Source organism: Gavialis gangeticus, unplaced genomic scaffold (genome assembly GCF_001723915.1).
Source record: "Gavialis gangeticus isolate Ggan-Ray unplaced genomic scaffold, GavGan_comp1, whole genome shotgun sequence".
NCBI classification, from domain to species: domain Eukaryota; kingdom Metazoa; phylum Chordata; order Crocodylia; family Gavialidae; genus Gavialis; species Gavialis gangeticus.
Genome location: NW_017728997.1, coordinates 18,880,991 through 18,900,798, shown reverse-complemented (window position 1 = coordinate 18,900,798; position 19,808 = coordinate 18,880,991). Strand labels below are relative to the sequence as shown.

The 19,808-nt window shown below is 41.2% G+C and overlaps 1 protein-coding gene across 1 annotated transcript in view; it reads left to right on the top strand.

The window, feature by feature from the left end:
- Nucleotides 1-57: 57 nt before the first annotated feature.
- PRKAR2A (protein kinase cAMP-dependent type II regulatory subunit alpha) overlaps nt 58-19,808 on the top strand; it is a 97,528-nt gene continuing 77,777 nt past the window's right edge. The window contains exon 1 of the mRNA XM_019504873.1: nt 58-416. Coding sequence (XP_019360418.1) covers nt 155-416 — 262 coding nt within the window. The 5' untranslated portion in view covers nt 58-154. The remainder of the gene's footprint in view (nt 417-19,808) is intronic.

Genomic DNA, 19,808 nt, shown 5'->3' with positions numbered 1-19,808 from the left:
CGGAGCATGCGCCTCGCGTTCCTCCCCCCGGCGCGGCTCGTGTGACGGCGGCGGCGGGAGTCAGTCCGCACCCGGAGGGAGGCCGAGCCCGCGCCCGCGCCCAGCCAGCCGCAGCGGGGAGGGGCGGCCCGGCCCGGCCCGGCTCGGCTCCACCATGAGCATCGAGATCCCGCCGGGCCTGACCGAGCTGCTGCAGGGCTACACGGTGGAGGTGCTGCGGCACCGGCCGCCCGACCTGCTCGGCTTCGCCGCCGACTACTTCAGCCGCCTGCGGGATGCCCGCGACCAGCAGCAGGCCGCGGCCGCTGGCCGCAAGGGTGTCAACTTCGACGGGGAGCCCATGCAGACCGAGTCCAACGGCGAGGGCGAGCCCGAGCGCGGCGCCGAATCCGACTCCGACGACTCCGACTTCGAGCGTAAGGGCCCGGGGGGTGCGGGTGCGGGGAGCCCCTCGCCGCCGGCCCGGCCTCCGTCGAGCTCCGTCGTGCCCCTAGCCAAGCTCCAGGACGGCAGCTGTGGCCGGAGCGAGCGCGGGGCTGCTGTCCTTACCGGGGCTGGGCAGTGGCTTGATGGAGTGGGTGGTGGGTGCGCTGGTCTGGTTGTGGCGCTCCCCTCCCCGTGCTTGGTTGTCCCCTCCCCCTGCAGCCTCCCCGACTCGCGGAGCCCAGCCAGACCTGGCGGGCCGGACCCACGCGTCTTACAGGTGGACAGATGGGCCTGTCCCGTGGCAGCTCACTGTTCCCCTCATCTCTCCGGTTGTGCGCTCCCCTCCATTGTCTGGGACCTGCTGGTCGACCTTCTCCTGGCCGGGAAGGAGGTGGTGGCCGGAGGGGCCCTGGGGACTGCGGGGCTGCTTCCCTCACTCTGCTTTGCTCCTGTCTCCAAGTGGAGTATCGCAGGGCAGTGTCTGCTGGCTCCTGGGGCTCGGTTGAGGGCCAGCAGGTGCTGTCCGGTGTGCTCTGCTCCATGTCCCCCCCACCTTGGCGCTCTGGTAACGAAACTCTGACCTCCCTTCCTATCCCCATTTTCATTGTTGTTTGTCCCAAGCATTCAGTAACACGTTACTAGTGTCCCCCAGTAATACAGGGCATTTATAGTTTCCTTGGCGAGCCGGGGTCCATGTTTTTCCCGATGTGTTAAAAGTCCTGTCCCACGGCGGCCGAGACTGGAGGCCGCAAGGGATATCTGGGTCTGACCGGGGTCTCACTTGCAGCCTCCAGCGTTTAAAGTGGAGGAAGTTCAGATTCAGTGGCCGTGCCCTTCACTTCTGTCTCAGTAGTGACTGATGCCCCTGTCTGCCAAGCGCGTGTCTGATCCCGGTTTGAACGTGGCTGAACTGGCAGTTCACAGCTGGTGGCAGTGAGTTCCACGCTTTAATGACACTCTGTGTGAAAGAAAACTTAGTCCCAGAGCCATAGAGAAGCGAGGCTGGAAGCAACCTCCAGAGGTCAAGTAGTTTGCCTGCCTGCAGCAGGATCTGTCCAAAACATGGTCTGAACTCTGTGCAAGACTACTGTCAACCCTGACACCACACGCCTAACAACCTAATTTGTTTTACCAGCCACAGGTTAAGTATGGCAGCCAACATCCTGCTTGTATGAAATGTTGTCAGTGTAATCTCAAGAGGTCCCGGGTGGACTTTCCTGTTGCTAGCTTCAATTGAAGCTGGGGTGGCTCCCACTAACTATTTGTTTCCTAGCATTCTTTGCTGCGCCCCCCTCACCCCCCTTAATTTTTGTTGCTCTCCTTTGGTTTGTGTTGTCCGCAGGGTTAGAAGGAGCTCTGTTGAGGGAGGGCTCAGTGTCCTGCCCCATTATCACTAGGAAATGAGCAGGGGGAGAGGGGGTTGGGTCTGGTGTTGGGAGCTTCAGGTTGCTGGGTCTTTCTGGAAGAAAAGAGAGCAAAGGTGTGGGGAGTGGTCCGGGGAGTGGCCCAGGGACGGCCAGAATGGTTGTTAGGGCACGGCTTGAGGTATTGAAACATGAAATGCACGTCATGCTACGTATGCGGCTGGAAGGGTCTCACGCTGCTGTGCAGTTTGTGCAGTCCTGAGCCACGATGTGGTCATTCAAGAATAGAGTTATAAGCCCAACTCTTTATTTTTCTTTGAGAATGATCTGGGTGCTTGATGGTTTTGCTGTGCAGTTTGTTTGCAGTAACCCACTATAATAAAAATGTGCTGAAATAACTTCCTTATTTTTATCCTTAAAGGGCAGACATTCTGAACATTTCATATCTTTTTCCCCATTTATATTGATGCTTTATGTGGGGGAGAGGTGGTAAACACTTAGCTGCTCCTTAATGCTGGAACTGATACCCTTATAGCTTTATTTTTGTTATGCAGCAATGTAGTGTTTTGTTTGGGTTGGAAAATGAAATGTTTAAAAAGGTTTTTGTTGAGCTTCAAAGAAAACCAAAATGCTTTCAGAGCCTTTGGAACAGCACTGTTTAATAAAATCAGAGATTTAAATATAAACTATTTGATACTTAATGCTATTCTTAATCTTGAGTTAACTAAAACAAGGAGAAAAAAAAGCATTTTCTGGTTATTTATGTCTTTAAAAAGTAATACACTCTCCACTCCCACTCATTGCAATGTTCAGTTGCCTTGCTTTGAGGTCATATCTCTTTGACATACAATGTCAGTAAAGGTTTATGGCTCTTGATATTGTGAGAGTGCTTTAAGACCAGTTATTAAGTGTCACCTCTTGATGCAATTTGTTTTCGCACTATGTTCCAGCTCTTTCAGATGTTAATGAAACAGCAGCATATTAAACTTCAGGACAGACTTTGAACTAGTCACTTAAGGCAATGTTTAGAGACTAACATCATGGTCCTCTCAGGATAGCCACTGTAAAAACCAAGACAAAGTTGTTCTTTGAGAAATTTATAGTTAAGACAGGGAATTGGGAGGGAAAGCATTTAATGTGACACGATGGCTTGCCAGTTTCAGGAGTTATGGCTTTTTGAATTTTAATTTTTTAATATTTTGTGGAGTAGGATGTTCTGTTTTGGGACAGTAGAAGAATAAAGTGACAACAGACATTGAAGAAGAGGGAGGAAAATGGAGTGAATTGAGGTTAAAGTAGTGACCAGCAGCCTGTCTGGCATAATCATGCTGTCTCCACTTAATTTTTGTTTCATCAAGAGTAACTACACTACACACTTTAGATATTTTCAAAGTATCCCTCGTTTTTTTTTTTTAATCTACTTGACCCTAGCATCTATGAATCTATGAATATATATCAGATATTGAAATATAGAACTGGTTGGAAAACAGTATCTTTTTAATTAAAAAATGGAAATTCTTGCAGGCATTTAACTACAAGGGTATGTCCATGTGCTGCTATTGTGCGGGCTGTAGTCCCTAGTATAGAAGTCTTCTTAATGTGCTGTGTTTAGTGCTCTTGCAGAACTTGAAAGATCCACTTCCAGATCAGGAGTTGGGCATCTTTTCTGATGGATGTTGTGAGACCAGACTATACACTTCCTAATTTTTTATTTGCAAAGGAAAACTAAGATTCTGCACCTAAAGATTGCAAGGTTAGCTTTCCAAGTGTAAATAGCTGTAGTGCTGTTTTCAGATCTGTGCAGGCGGTTCTGCTGCCACCAGGTCTCTTCATGGCATTTCCAGATAGCAGCAGAGTTAAATCAACAGGACTGGCCAGCTTTGGTTTTCTTTTTTAGAATACCACAGGCAGGTATGACACTGTCAGTAATATTACCACCTTGCTGCTGCTGCTGCTCTTGAAAACAGTGAGCTTGTGCAGATACTGGGGTCATTCATGGGAGAGAATCCAAACAAAGGTTGCTGGGGTTGCCCCTCCATAACAGTCAGAAAGCTCTGGGCTAGGGAAGAGTTGATCATTTATGTCTGTTGATGGTGGATGAAAGTTGGGCTACAGCTGGTATCACAGTGTTTTATAGTAATTGAAAAAAGCTGGAGTCAAAGGGTGTGAGAATTGTATTGGTCACTACTGAACCTTATGGAGGAGAATAATTAGTCATTTACTTGCCCCCTGTTGTTCTATGGTCTTGTCACCAAAAAGACACAGGACAAAAGTAATATTTTTAACAAGTGTCCTATTATTAATAGTAGCCCCCTGCATTATTAAAATAGTTCTTTTTAAATTTTTTCCTGCTGGCACAACCTAAAGTAGTCAGTTTCTGGTTTGTTGCCCTTTGAACAACTGAGTAGCATACCGTTGCCCTGCAAATTGAAAACCCTGAAAGGGAATTGGGTGTTTTAAAGACTTGCTTCCAATGAAACATTTTAAGTGTAATCATGGACATTAGCTCTGGAATTCGTAAAATCTGATACCTAGTCTTGGTCAAATTTGGCCCAAAACTTAGGCCAAAAAGTTACAGCATGGAAGATGACTATATTTAAAAAAAAATGAAATAGAAGAAACGTAGTTTTCATATTTGCACCTTTGGTTTCATATTACATTTGTTCACCTTAACATATGGGGAGAGTATTTTATATCTGCCATGACTGTGAATATAGTCTGGGGTTTGATGACAGATATTTTTTCTTTCTTGAGTATTTTCAGCAATTAAAATAAAATCTGTAATCAGAACAAACTCCGAGCCTGCAGTGAAATATGTGTGAAAGTTCTTTTGTTGGTACCCTAGCAACTACGTGGTTCGTTTTCTTATAGTAATAGCACTATAGCTATGTTATAGAAAGCAATGAGAGTTAACCAGACTTCATTAAAAAAACCCCACCCAAGTATATTGTAAGCCTAGTCACTGTAGCTTTGTGCCAACTTACTACTTCATCAGGCCACTAGATATCTGTTTGAATCTCAGTGCTTATCCCTTTCCCTTAAATTTGTCTTAATTTTAACTTCTCTGAGCTCTTTTTTATTTCAGAAGTTGGTTCTTTAGTAAAGAGAGGAGTTTAGTGGGTGTGTACCACTACTATTAAAGTAGAATAAGATGGCACACTTAAATAGAAATTGTAAGTTCTTGAGGGAGACCAGAAACACTTATTCACATGGGAGAAGACAGTGAAATTAGTCCTTTTATTCTTACCAATAAAGTGTTTTTCCTTGAGTTTTGTGTTGTTTGTGTTATCAGACACATCAGTCTGATCTCTATCTGATGAAATGGAATAACAGATAAAGTAGGGAAGATCTACAAGTAAACTGGAGACCACTTCCTTAACCTACTATTAAAGCAAGCAGCATGTTGATACCATTGATCCAAAGTATGCCCTTCCCAGTAAAGGAAATATAATAAATATATGAAGTAGAACTTCTTGAAATCATCTTATTGCTGTTATTTAGTCCTTGAGAAACCTCTCTAGGCTATGTACAAACTTCTATTTCTAGCAGTGGAAGCGTGGGAACCTTTCATCCTGGGAGGAGGTAAGCCATAGTAAGGGGTACAGATGTTCATTCTTCCAGGAAAAACTCTTCTGGGAGCAATTTCTGTGTGGTTGTAGTTGGGTGGCTTTTCTCCCAGAATAGTTATTTTTGCTCTGGGAGAAAAATCTGGAACCTCTGTACACTTACGGTTTCTACTGGGAGAGGGATGATTCTCCCAGTAGAAACTGAATATGTGTACTTGGCCCTGCTGTAGATAAGAAGTGCTAAGGGAAGCAAGAGAGCTTTATTGTCCTATTGAGGCAGCTGCCCAGAGGTTGCATGATGCTATTTTGATTTCTTAACTGAATTCCTCATTTTTTCTTGTTAACAGTTGTCATAATGATCAAATTACCTTTTCATATCAATATAAAAACTGTATTTGTTCCAGGCAACGCTAAACAAACTAATCTTGGTAAAATGGACTGCTTTTCTGCATGTATTGTAGCAGCGCTTGCAAAATTCAGTTTTCTAAATAATCACAATTTGTTTTAGTGCAGCTGCTACTGGGGATTGCATCTTGATGCAGTGGGAGAATGATTGTGTGGTTTTTTTGATCTGCTCTCCTAAGCGACTCAAGGACAAAAATAAATGCTTCTCAAGTGCTTGCCCTTGAAGTAATCCTCTTTGTGCTCAACTGTTGCAATGGAGAATTCTGCAAGTGTGCTGGAAGAACAGGTAAAGATCCACCTGTTTAGGTCTTCTGCAGAGAGTTTCCTGGCGTAACTCTAAATTCACAAACTGACATCTTTAAAGCCCCAGGGCATCTTTGGAAAAATCAACAAGGAAATATGTTCTCCTAAAATGTCATGTGCTACAGAGTGATTGAGTAGTGGTGGGAGCATCCAGTCCATCTGTGGGAAAAAAAAATTGAAGCCTTTGTCATCTGTTTAATTGTTAGTAAAATGGGTTATATTTGCAGTGCTGCCACAGATTTATTAATACTGTTCCTACTGAATCTCACTGGTTCTACACTCTCCTACAATGTACTAGATGGAGGAGTAGATTTTTTATTTTGTATTTTTGTATTTTAAGCCTTCAAGAGACTTAAGTTTGTATAACTTGTTTATGTTTTGACAAGTCAAAGTTCCTTCCTGTGCATGTGAAATGGCAATTGGAATTTTTTTCTTTGGCAAAAATTAATTGGGGTCAATCTTTTTGGTGAAGGAAATAAGGAACGTTGGAGTTTATGATGCAGTCTGTATGAACTTTCAAATGCAATTCCATTCCAGGGATTGCTGCAGAGCTTTCCTATGTGTTCTCTAAAATGAAAGTGATTTTAATTTGAACAGCATGTTTGCCAAATAAACCAGTATGTCTGTAAGTGCTATTCCCTTGAAAATAAGGAAGATGCTAGTGTTGTGCTGCTTCCCCTTATTCTAGTTTGCATTTTTTGCTGTTTACGTATAGTTTGCAACTTGTGTCCTTTCATGTTGCAGCACTAAGCCAAATCCAAGAGGTTAGTGTGCTGTTGATAAATCACCTAGTACACTGTAGGCACTATGTTAGTCTAATGGCATGAGACTTATGCCACTACTTTTGCCTTTAAGTTGGCTAATATTGTGGTGATAAAAAATTGTTTCACACCATATTGTGGTGTACAAACTCCAAAAGAAGATAGGATTCTGACTAACTCCAAACCTCTGAGGTTGTGTTTAGATCTTCAGAAGTGATGGGGAAGCCTTAGCAAACCTGACTATAGATTCCATAGATGTTTAGGTTTGAAGGGACCTCAGTAGCATGTTAAGTGAAGTTGAGGATGAAAGGGGAAAAAGTCTTGCACTGAAAACACTGTACATTTTGTGTATGTATTTTTGAATGGCCAGGGCATGTGAGTCCAGAAAATGAGTTTTAATGTTTTGTTTCTCTTTACCTCACCTTTTTCTAATACTTTGACTTGGGAAGGATTCATGATTTATCCCTCCTGACAGTGTAATAAGGAAAATTTTAATTTATTGTTCAGTTGCTTCTTTATAATACTGTATTAGTATCATGATAGCTGTAATGGTGCAGGGGATACAGTTATGTGAGAAGTGGGCTTTAGTATTATATTTTATTGGACCAACTCTATAGTTGGGAAAGATGGTGGACAAGCTTTTGGGCATAATGACATTTCCTTATTCTTACAGACATTTTGGCATAACAGATATTCTGTGGGTATTTAGGGAAGAACAGGTACCAAACAATAAGTAGTGGTTTATACATAACCGCGCATGTAATACATCAAGGTGCTAATGCTTTTAGGATTACACCTGCAAGATTAAATAAAAGTAATACATTTTAGAATTAATGGGGTTATCTTTACATTTCCCCTGAACAGATGAAGGAATTTTGAGCTATTTAATATATACAGAATAAGTATGGATGCAGTGCTATCTTACCCTTCTAAAGCAGGAGTGGCTGACCTGCAGCACGTGTACTGCTAGTGTTAGGGGCAGCCTGTGTATGTGGTGCACGGCAAATCAAGGAGGGATCAGGGAACACAGGAGCAGACAGGGCAGGGAGCTGGAGGCAGAGTGGCAGAATGGACAGAGAGCGTAGAGTAGGGAGCAGAAAACAGAGGAGAAAATCAGGGAGAGGAAGAGGATTGTTGTAGCACTAAGGGTGGGTGTGGGGCTTTATTTGTGGCATGCCTGCCAAAAAAAGTTAGCCCCGTATTTTAGAGCAGCGGAGGCCAGGTCAGTGGTTCTCAACCAGGGTGTTGCAGAACCCTGACGTCCTTTTAGATCTTTTAAAGGGCGGCATTAGGGTGCCATGCAGTGTTAGAACTGATGGGTGTGCAAACTTGATTTACACAATAAACCCAGAGATTTCAAACAGGAATCCACAGTGTTGAAAACATGCTGACCTGCTGTCTTTCTCAGTTCTTTGCAACAGAAGAATTGCTCTACTTTGTAGTCAAAAAAATTTGTAGAAACTAAGAGCCAGCATTTTCTGAGGGGTGTCTTGAGTCTAATGGGGGGGGGGAGGGGATGGACAAAGGAGGTGCTTGAGTCTAAAAAGTTTGATTTTTTTTTTTTTTTTTTTTTTTTTTGCCTTTTCTTAGCCTTGTGGTTTTGTCATGGGTGCACTCTTGGATAAAATTGCATCATCTGAAGAAAAAAATGAACTGATGACAGGCTGTGCTGGTTGATCAGTTAGATACTTGTACATTATTAATATGAGGCTAAACCCTACACAGGTGTCCTCCCTTTATGGCTTCTCCTGTTTTTTTCTTTTTAACTCATGATTAGTGATAATTATTGTCTGCAGTATGGTTTGCCATGTCCTTGGCCTGTTAGGACAGCAGTAATAAGCCACCTATTTCCATTCTCTTTTAGTCTGGTACTGGAACAAAATGTCTAGAGTTTTGCTTTGTTAATGTAGTTGTCAGATATAACTTGCTATTCAGCTTTTATTCTTTTAAATATCTATTTAATTCTTAATATTGTGTTTTCTTTGTTGCACTTTTGAACTGTGCTTCATGCAAATGTTGCAACAGTAAGGGAGTCTATTTATATGTTAATGAAGGTCTAGAAGAAATGTTTTCAAGAATTTTTAGAAGTGCAGAAGGAACGTTGATTTAATATGTAGATGAATTGCAGTTTATTTCTTCATATAAGCAGAAAACTGAAAGAATGAAAACAGGCACCTGAAGGGGGATAAGAGCTGTTTGTTTGGTAAGTTTAAAAAAAAAAAGTTCCAAATCACCTGTTTGAAATAAGCAGACATTACTTTGTAGTGCTGAAAAAATACTGACTTATGAGGAAGGAAGAGGCCATGCTTCAACCTCTAAAGGCATCTTGAACATTATATTAGAAAATTTAGATGTATAATAAAAGGTTACAATGTGTTGGTGTAACAGATTTTAGAATAGCCTCACATTCTTCAAGAGAAATGTCAGTTCATTGTATGTAGCTTTTACAGAAGAAAGTGATTAGGAACAGTCTGCATGGATTCGCCAAAGGCAAGTCATGCCTGACCACCCTGATTGCCTTCTATGATGAGATGGCTGGGTCTGGATGTGGGGAGAGCAGAGGCCATGATATATGGGGACTTGAGCAAGGCTTCTGGTACAGTCTCCCGCAACATTCTTGCAGGCAAGCTCAGGAAGTACAGGTTGGATGAATAGACTGTAAGGTAGATAGAAAACTGGCTGGATTGTCAGGCCCAAAGTGTAATAGTAATCAGTGCTTGATGTCTAATTGGCAGTTGGCATCAAGTGGAGTGCCCCAGGGGTTTGTCCTGGGTCCAGTTTTGTTCAATACCTTCATTAATGACCTGGAAGATAGGATGCAGTGCACCCTCGGCAAGTTTTTTGGATGACACCAAGCTGGGGGGAGTAGATATGCTGAAGGGCAGGGTTAGGATTCAGAGTGACCTTGACAAATTAGAGGATTGGGCCAAAAGAAATCTTGTGAGGTTCAACAAGGACAAGTGCAAAGTCCTGCACTTAGGACAGGACAATCCCATGCACCGGCACCGGCTGGGCAGCAGCTCTGGGGGGTGAGGGTGGGCAGTGAGCTGAACAGGAGCCAGCAGTGTGTTCTTGTTGCCAAGAAGACTAACGGTATTCTGGGCTGCACTGGTAGGAGCATTGCCTACAGATGGAGGGAAGTGATTCTTCCTGTCTGTTCAACGTTGGGGAGGCCACATCTGGAGTCCTGTGACCCAGAAGGATGTGTGGAGAGCAACAAAAATTAGGGTTAGGGGGTTGGGGTGCATGACCTGTGAAGAGAGGCTGAGGGAACTGGACTGATTTTAGTCTGGAGAAGAGAAGACGGAGAGGGGATTTAATAGCACAGCCATGCTACTAACTTGACCTTTCTGATGCTTGAGACAATGGTGGTCAGACATAAGTAAAGCATTCTCTTGCTTTCTAGAATTGTCTTTTCTTTAACTGTCTGGCTAGATGTTTCCTGAAAAACCGGTCTAGTCCTAGCCATAGCAGGATGCCTGTAGTTCAAGTCATAGGTTCTATTTTTAGTATTTTAGTGATATGCTGTGACTTCAGGCAAATTATTTTAACTCTTTGTGCCTCAGTTTATTGAGCTCTAAAATGTGCACACTTAAAGCCAGCAGAGAATTATTTTGATGATCCTGTTAAAAAGAGCAAAGTATTATGTATAAGAAAGATACTTGACAACTCTAGGTTTCATGGATTTGGCATTTAGGTTAAAGGAACCTCAAATGCTGGAAATTGTGTGACTTGTAAACTACTCTGTCACTGTACTCCCTTCTCCTTTGATGACTAATACTGGAATACTGATGCTGCCTTGCAGTAGCACTTTGGTTTTAAGACTGCAGATTCTAGCAGGAGTAATCCACCTTAAATCAGCAATTATGAACAAGTACATTTAAAAGTTAATTATCATTGGCTTTGCCTCCTTAAAGTATTGAGAGTAATGGCTATACAATGTCTGCCAAGGCTTTTTCCTTACTAACAGGACTGATTGCAGTATTTTCTGGTTATCTTTCTTGTCTTTATGATGTGCAGCTGACTTTGTGTTGCTATCTCTTTTGTTTGTAACAGCCTGTCAGTTTACCTATGGCACATGTTCTTTTTTTCTAAAAAAAACTCCTTAACTACTTATAAATGTACCATATTATGACTGCTAACATTCTTTATAGACTTTCATGATTTTATGTTCAGTACATGTCAACACAGTGGTGATGTAGTTTATCTATTCTATTGCTCTGTAAGTGCACACAGCCCTTTACAAAGAACAGTCTTTATTGCTATGGGTCAGTGTTCATTGTGTCTTCTTAAGTCTGGATAAATGGCTTGATAAAATAATGCAAAGTTTGCATTTGAGTTGATTGTTAATACTATCCTAATATTACAGTAGGTAACTGCACTTACTTTTCCCCTCAGCAGAAGTTTAAGTAATTCCCTTGTGTAAATTAATTCAACATTCTTAGATTCAAAATGTTGCTTTGTCAATATGAAAATGGAAAGTGTTTGTGCATCTGAGCATAAGTAGCTCCATTGTAGGTGTTAATGTTTCCTGGAGTAAGACATTTTATGAATAAAAGCCCAACCTGTGCACTTGTTCAGTTTTTGTTTTAAACCCAGGATCACTTGTTACCATACCTCAGGCATGTCAGCCAGCTACATTCCTATTCATTTGTAGTCCGTTTTAATTATTTATTGAGCTCTGCATGAACCTGTTTCATGTATTTTCAGTTTATCATTAGTTTCTTCACTTTTCCAAGTAATAGTTGAAATAATCTTCATCCACTTTCTTCCCCTCCAGTCTCTCCCTTTTACTAGCATTTTTTTTTACATACAAGAAGTTTTGCATATTAGGAAGTTATGTCTATAATCAGTTGAAAAAGGGAAATAATCCTCACAGTGACATGGATGAAAGTGCAGTGGGTTTTTCAGATTTTAGGAGTTTTGTCCAAAGGGTTCCATAGACATGATATCTAGACGAGTTGCAGGCCTGAAGCAACCTTGCAAAGCTCTGGTTACCCATGGTGAGTTATCTTGGATCCTGAACCTGATATTCACAGCAGCTTTTTGAGTCGGGGCTAAACACAAGCATGTAACATAAGATCAGCTGTTTACAGGGTCAGGTGGTAGATCTATCTAGCCCCTTATTTTGTCTCGCACAATAGCAGAGCATGGATGCTTAGAGGTCCATGGTGTACAGGGCATGTCCAGAATTTCCCATCCTCTGCTGTTCTCCCACTGCAGCTTCTAGCATTCAGAGATTTAGGAAATTCTGATGCAGAGGCTGATCTCCCTATCTGCCATGGCTAATAAAGTTTATGTAATGCATGGAAATTATGGTGAGCTTCTTTAGTGAAAAGAGGCTTCTGTACAGAGCTGTGGAACGAACGGTCAGTGGGATTAAAACAAGCACGCAAAGTTTAGTGATATCAGTTGAGTGTAGAACAAGTTATATGTGGCAGCTGCTGACACCTTCTCAGAATTAATCTTTATCTGGGTCCAGCACCACTTGATTGTGTTCAGCTTTACCTTGCTTTTATAGACTATTTAGTCTTCCTGAGCATGGGAAATACTTTGAGCATTGGGAATGCTGACCTGTTTGTTTCGCATGACTGTATATCCTGCGTTCACCTCTAATCCGATTAATGAGAGCATCTGACAACCATGGCTTGTAAGATGCAGGACATTTATTTTACTAAAGTACAAAATCTCTTAATGTTTAAGAAATAATTATGAAGGTTAGTTCAAGAGTGTTGAATAGTCTTCCTACTGGGAAAAGGTAAATTACTAATCAGCTGTTTGGCAAGATGCTAATTAGCTGTCTATAGAATAAACTTGGATGTTCGTGTAAAAAGAGATAAGTGTCATTAAAAAACAATTAATGTAGCAGAAGCCCAACAAACATGGGAATAAGCTTGATGTTCCGTGTATAAGCATGATCTCTGAGTGAGCCAGTACTTCTTAACTTTTCAAGGAAGATTTACAAAAGCTATTTAAACAATTATGATTGTTCTCTCTTGCATTGTTTTAATGTTAGAAAAGCCATCTGAAAGGGGTGTTCAGAACAAAACAGGTAGGGCTTGTTTGGGTTTTTAGCCTCGGACATGTCAGATCTGTCGTACCTCTTTTTGTTTTGTTTTGTTTTCCTAGAGAACCTTCTGGGTGTCCTAGATTATATTATCCTCACAATTGATTTAGAGAGGCTGGAATATCACATTTTTAACATTTTTTTTCCTTTTGCAAGAAGTCAATAGGGTTAACCCCCCCATTTGTCTTTCTCCTCAAAATGTTATTTATTCTAACTAAAATAACTTTCTTTTCCATTTCCATTTGCACAGTTTAATTCTGACTCTTCTTTTTCACTAATACTTCAGTCAAAGATTTCTAGAGATAGGGAAGATCTGAATGTCTAATGTGTTTTAAAAAGGGGTTGTTTTTTTTTTAAGACAACAAAACCCAGTTAAGGTCTATCTACAGCCTAAAGAAAAAACAGGAGAGGCATGGGGAAAAGATGTAAGAGAAATCAGCCTGCACACTAGAAAGATCAAGCTTTTTCAGGGCCTGGGTGGTACACTTTTTGAAGGTGAGAAACAGTGTAAATGACTTGGGATGCTGTCGGTGATTCAGTGGCGGCCGTGCCTCCTTTGGAACTGGTATGATCCTGGGTCCTGGTGGTATAGGATTGGGACACTGCTCTGTTTGAGCTATGTTTTCAGATGAGAAGTAAAATTAAAGTCTTGACTGTTATGGTCATTAAATACCCTTTACACATGTCTGAATAGCTGTAGTATTAGCAAGTCCAACCCCCAGTTCGGATAGCCATGTCCTGCCTTTTCAAAGCCCCAACAGATTCAGTGACAGAAAGTTTTCTAGTCCTAAACTCCTGGAAGCTGTTGCTTTGAGCTGCTAAGAAAATAGAGGCAACACTTCTTGTACCCAGTATGATATGCTTTGGCCTTCTTCAGGATCAGAAATACAAGACTGAAATTATCTGCTAATACTTTTAACATTTTAGGATAAAAAAATCTCTGATTGATGATATCCATTAAAAGTGCAGTTTCTTTCCTGTGCTTACTAACATTAAACTGTATAAAGGATTTTAACATGCAGATTTTGTACTTGTGCAGCAGTAGGATTACTACGGTAGATGAAAAGAGCTGGTTTATAGGATCAATCTGTCAGTGGAATAGGTTTACATGAAGTATTACTTCAGCTGTATTTTATTTATATTTTGTACTTGTATGTGGAGCTATTATTTGCGTATGAATGATAATCTTTTGAAGAAAATGGTGGAAATTGTAACAACTTTATAGCTACTCAGATGCACTGAATGATTGTCTTGTGAGTACTTTGATTGCTTCCAGTTACATTCATAAATGTGAGTGTGGTTAGTGACATGGGTTCACAGAATAACACTGCTCCTTTGGCTTCTTTCTCTTAGCTTATTTTGAAATTTTGCAAATAAACTCTACAATAAATGGCACAGTGTAAAATACCCATGTGTCTTATTACAGTGTTTTCTATAATAAACAACAGACAAAGAGGACAAAGATGTAGTTTAGGAAGGTAGGTAATGATGAATATTTCTGAGAAACCTGGATGTAAGGAAAGGACCAAAGTGTATCACAAAAGGTCAGAAAGAGAAACATCATGGTGCCAATCCTACATAAAGACCTGCACATAAACAGGTAAGGTTTTTTTTGCAAGACAGAGGCCTACAAGTAAGAAAACAAGGTAACAAATCTAGGAATCTGCTAGTGCAGGATCATTAGGTTATCTAAACATTTGCTGAAACTCTTCTGGATTGATCTATGAAGCTCTGAAATAAAAACCTAATGGTTGCAGAAGTGCTTTGTCTGCGGTAGGCTTTCTTTGTTAAGACTTTCTTTAGATCTTGGCTTTATATCAGCATCAGATAAGTCACTTCCTATTAAAATAAATGTCAGTATTAGATCACCGAGTGGTTATGTTGGCTCCCTCTTGTCTTGGTGCCCCTCAGTCTTCATAAGGTGACATTCCCTTTCTCTGTGAGACCAGAAAGCAAAACAGATCTTTGTTCTAAACCTGGGCTTAAACTGCCCCTAAGGAAGTGGTCTCTAGACTTTTCCTTTTCTGTGTGGTGTGTGTGAGAAACTCCGGGTCTTAAACTTTGTAGCAAGGATGTCACAGGGTCTGAGTTACTTCACTGGATTTAGTTCTCCAAACTGCTACTTCCTTTTCTGAAAAAATCTTTGGTCTTTTGAGGATAGCTTGAAAAGTAGCTCCTCTCTTTTTCTAGAGATGTCAGGTAAGCTGAATGTACTCTGGCTTCAGCTGGCACATGGACAAGGTTCATGTTGAGAGAGTTGAGTAGAGAGAGCACAACAAAACCAGTTCTAGATGGGTGTGGGTGAGGTTCATGCTCACTTGGTTCTGCAGTGAAACCTGGCTCCCAGCTAGCGCATGGCCAAGGTCCAAAACAAGGTAGTGGAGCAGGCCACAGTATAGCTTAGCTCTGAGTTGAGGCATAGGCAAAGTGTATGCCAAAATGATTGAGTAGCTTACATGAAAGATTCTTTCATTGTGATCGCATGGAACTAGGAGTGAGGGAAGGTATTTTTTATTTAGCTGGTTTCTTTTTTCCTCTAAAGGCCCCACTCATTCCAAGAGCTTGCAGAGCAAGCTGGGAAGTTTTACTGGAGTCTTCTGAATTTCAGAAGTGGGCAAGGTCCTTTTGTTGCAACATGGAGGAATAAATAAATAATTGGCAAATAAGCAAATTTTGTGTTAAGAGAGTTTAGAGCAGCGATTTTCAAACTGGGTTATTTGGTGCTTTGCCTGAATTTTAATAGTGGTGGTGGAGTTTTTGACTGGTCGATGTGTGGTGAGTAATGGCATTCACATCTGTGTTGCCAGTTTTCCCTAGAGAATGAACATGCAAGATGCATCAAGTGTGCAGGGGGTTAGAAGCAGCAGTATTTTGGAGGAAAATGGGTATGTGACGAAAAAATAGGTTTGAAAACCACTGGTTTAGAGAGCTGCAAAGCATTTCACCTTTTCACCGGCTGTTTTATCTGTGAGGCTTCTGCTGCTGTGAGAGGTGCCTTCTCCAGTGAGTTTTTTTATACTGATGAGTGTCTTTTCTCCAGTGGTCCTGGCTCCCTCCTCTTTCTGTTCATTTGGTCCAATGCAGGGAGCAGTGGATGTAGTGATTTAATGTTGTCTTCTCTGGCAGTTGGACTTTGAGAAACTTTGGACTTGCCTTCTCTCCTCTTCCAGTCTGCAGGTAGTTGCTGTTTGCATGGGGAGACATGCACATGCACAAATTAAAATCTAACCTAACAGGTGCTTATGCTTTTAGAAAATGAAATGCCAGAAAACCTCTTGAACCTAAATTTACAAAGCTGCTAGGTTTCCCCAACAGCCTGTCCAGGGCTGGTGTCTCACGTAGCTCTTATTGCTCTATGCCCCAAACTTCCACAGGTATATCCTAGGAGGCCTGTGGCGGCTCCTCTTGGACACGCTGAGTGTGTTGGCCTTTAAAATCTGATGATGTCTGCAGTATCTCTGGGGAGAACAGGCACTCGGCAGTCCACTGGGGCTTTAGGGAATAAAGACAATAGAAGAAGACTTTTCTTTCAGTCTTCTTCTTTCATATGGCTGCCTTGGGGCAGCAATTATAAGTCCAGTTTAAAGTTAGTTAACCAGTCTAATGCTCTTGAGGAAAGGAAGTGTATCTCTGCAATGTCACCATCAAATTTGTATAGCAGGCAGAGTGCTGTGATGTGGTCCATAGTTTGATCAGGATTGCCACAGTCACATTTTGCAGAACTCCTAGGACATCAAGTGACCACAGCAGCCAGTGAGAAAAAACTTAATTTAACTCTGTCTATTGGAAGAGCAGAACTGGTAACACAGCAAGAGAAATGTTTTGGAAAGGACACAAGATTACTTGTGGCATAAAGATAAATGATGGCTTGCAGCCAACTTTATTTTGAGTCTCTCAGCAAGTTGATATTAAACTTTAAAACCCACCAGGACACTTATCTTCCCCAAACTTCAAGAATATGAAAATATTCCTTTTGGATATCTACTGAAGATGTGACTGGGTGGAGGCTGCCAAAGATGCACTAGCTTCTGCTGCAACGAGAAGCTTTTTTGATACAGAGGACTCCCTTTTTGAATTTGTATCTTCTGCATATGTATTGACACACAATACATTTTCCTTCCCTTGAAGAATTTACCTTTTCTGGATGAACTCACTTATTCAGAGCCTAGCAACCGATGGCATAAGCCTTCAGAAACATGGCTTTGAGCAAGCAAGTGGAAGAGCCAGTTACAGCTCTTGCAAGATCCTGGCATCTGAGTTACAACCTCATGCTCCCTTCTTTCAAAATGGAACCAGATAATGTTTGGCCAACTAGTTGCTGGCAAACCTCTCCTCAGTTTCTGACTCGGTTCTTTAACTAGTTGGTCTTGTGTGGATACTATACACTGTTTTTATCTGCTGTCATTGAGCAGCAAGTTGATATATAAAGATCTTGGTTCAGATCAGTATTGTTGTTTTTGCGAATATTGAATGTTTATCTGATGCTGGGTCAGAGAAACGTGTCATCCATATGAATGCTAGACCCCATAGAAGGGAAGCATATCTGGACTCGTGGCTTCAGCGAGGTAGATGAGGCAATGCCAGCACGACTTGAGGAGACAGAGTATAGCCTATCATCAAGCTTACCCCATTTTCAGCAGATGACCCTTCAGAAATGTGTGTGCAGATGCTAAGAAGGCAGCAGTCTTTGGAGGACTAGCCTTGTTAGTCTCCTGGGCAGAAATGCATGCTCTATTCCTTGGGGTTCTGTACCAAGAAGGACAGTTGGTGCCATCTAGCTCAACCAGAGACAGACTTGTGGAAATGCAGCTGAGATCCCATAAAACAAACTTGCAATGTTTGGGTGTGTTGCAAGTTGTTTTGAAACAACACCTTAGCATTGTATTTAGTAGGTAAAGTATGTATTTTATGCTGTTTGTAAATATTGGCTATATTTTCTGCCATCAAAAGTCAGTTGGTCTGGAATTTGGACCCTGTGATAGTTGATACCCACTGTAATTACAATAGTGTGACGTACGTTTCTGATAACTTTTTATTTTGACCTTTAAGGTGGTGATTTCAGTGGTCACCTTGATCTTTCTGTAGAAATCAGAGGATAAATCTCTAGTGATTTGTAGAACTCGACATAAATCAATAAATGGCAGCTGAGACAAGTACAACATGAAAGCAAAGTTTCTCAATGTTTTATTGTGAGCATATTTAAGAGCAATAAACTCAGACACAGAGTATCTTTCTCACATTATCAAGAGAACAACAGAAAGAAAGCATGTTGTTCAGCATTTTTCTTTCAGTGTCCTACTCGGATAGAGAGGAAATTCAGTTTCTTTTAAAGGTGACCTGCAAAGTCAGTTACTCTGCCCTTTTTTGCTGCTCACAATTTATGAAGAAGGACTAAAGGATTTTATAAACGCAAGCACAGTTTTGTTATTTTAATAATAGCAATTCTTATTTTCTGTGCATTTGGGGAAATCCTTGCAGCTGAGAACGAAGAGTTCAGTTTTGAACTTGCAGTTGAGTGGATGATGGTACTCTTTCTGAGAGCTTCCCCCCCACCCAAGTACTCACCATAGCTTTCAATTAGATAGCTGCAGCAGGGTTTAAAGAGTCTGTCTAAAACCAGTTTTTCTTAAAGCTACTTGAATTTCAGTCTTCTGTGATGTTGACACTCAGGTGTCAAAGTGTCAGTAGCTTTAGAGATATGTAACTTATAATTCCACTAGGCCTCCAGCAAACGGGATGAGTTGAATACCTGGTTTTTCTACTATTAAAATAAAATTAAACTTAGTTAATATCTAAAGCCTTTTCACCTCTCACAAGGAAGCAAAAAAGGCACAAAGAAAATATTAAGTAATTGTTTGAAATAATTAAATATAAACATATTAATTCCCTTCTTGAAACTTAGCCTCAGGATCAGCCTTCCAGCTCCAGCTTGGGCAGAAATCAAGCGGATTTCAACAGGAGTTTTGTTTAGGCGCTGCTGGATCAGGCACTCAAGGAAGAGCAGTATTAGGAAAAAAAAAAGGCAGACTGCAACAGGGTAATTGGAGGCCACATAATTTTCAGAGACACTTGAAATCAAACAGAAACCAGAATATGATCAACTCTGCCTTTATATTATCAGCATTGATACAGAAATTGGGAACAGCCTGCAGGGTTTGAATACTGTATGTTATTTGAATATGTTAAAGATAGTAGAGGATCTTAAATTAAAGAGAAGACTGTAATGGGTATAATTTTCCAAGAGAATGGCCAAGAAAGACAAATTCTTGTTCTTTTTATATTATATTTTACTATAATTGTGTTCGTTTTAAACAGTGGCTTTAAACATTTTTAGGCTCAAGGTACTCCTCTGAAAATGCCAGCTCTTTATTTTTACTTGTTTGACTACAGAAAAAAATAGAGCAATAATTCTGTTGCAAAGAACTTGTGAAAACCACAGCAGGTCAGAATGTTTTGGAGGCTATGGATTCCTATTTGAAATCTCTGGATTTATCTTATAAATCATGTTTGCACACCTAATAGTGCTAACATTGCATGGCACACCACTGCACCCTTGAAAGGATTGCAAGGCACTCCAGGGTGCTTATATTGCCCTGGTTGAGAATCAGGGGTTTAAAGAGTAAAGAGTTTGTCACTATGAAGAATGTTTGCCTTTCATTTTGGTTGAGAGAGGTTTTTTGATAAGCTTTTGGGTACAAATTAGCTTTCCTCTGGTACATTGTGCTTGAAAGCATGTCTAAAATCTTTCCCAACCATGTAGTTGGTTCACTTATAGGTATAATCTCCCCAAATATCCTTGCCTTCTACTAAAGTAGGAACATTAGGAGCTCCTTGCTTGGTGTCAGTACAACCACTTGCAACTTGACAGTATACACGGTTTCAAGGCCCACTTTGCATCAAGAATTAAGTGGGTTTC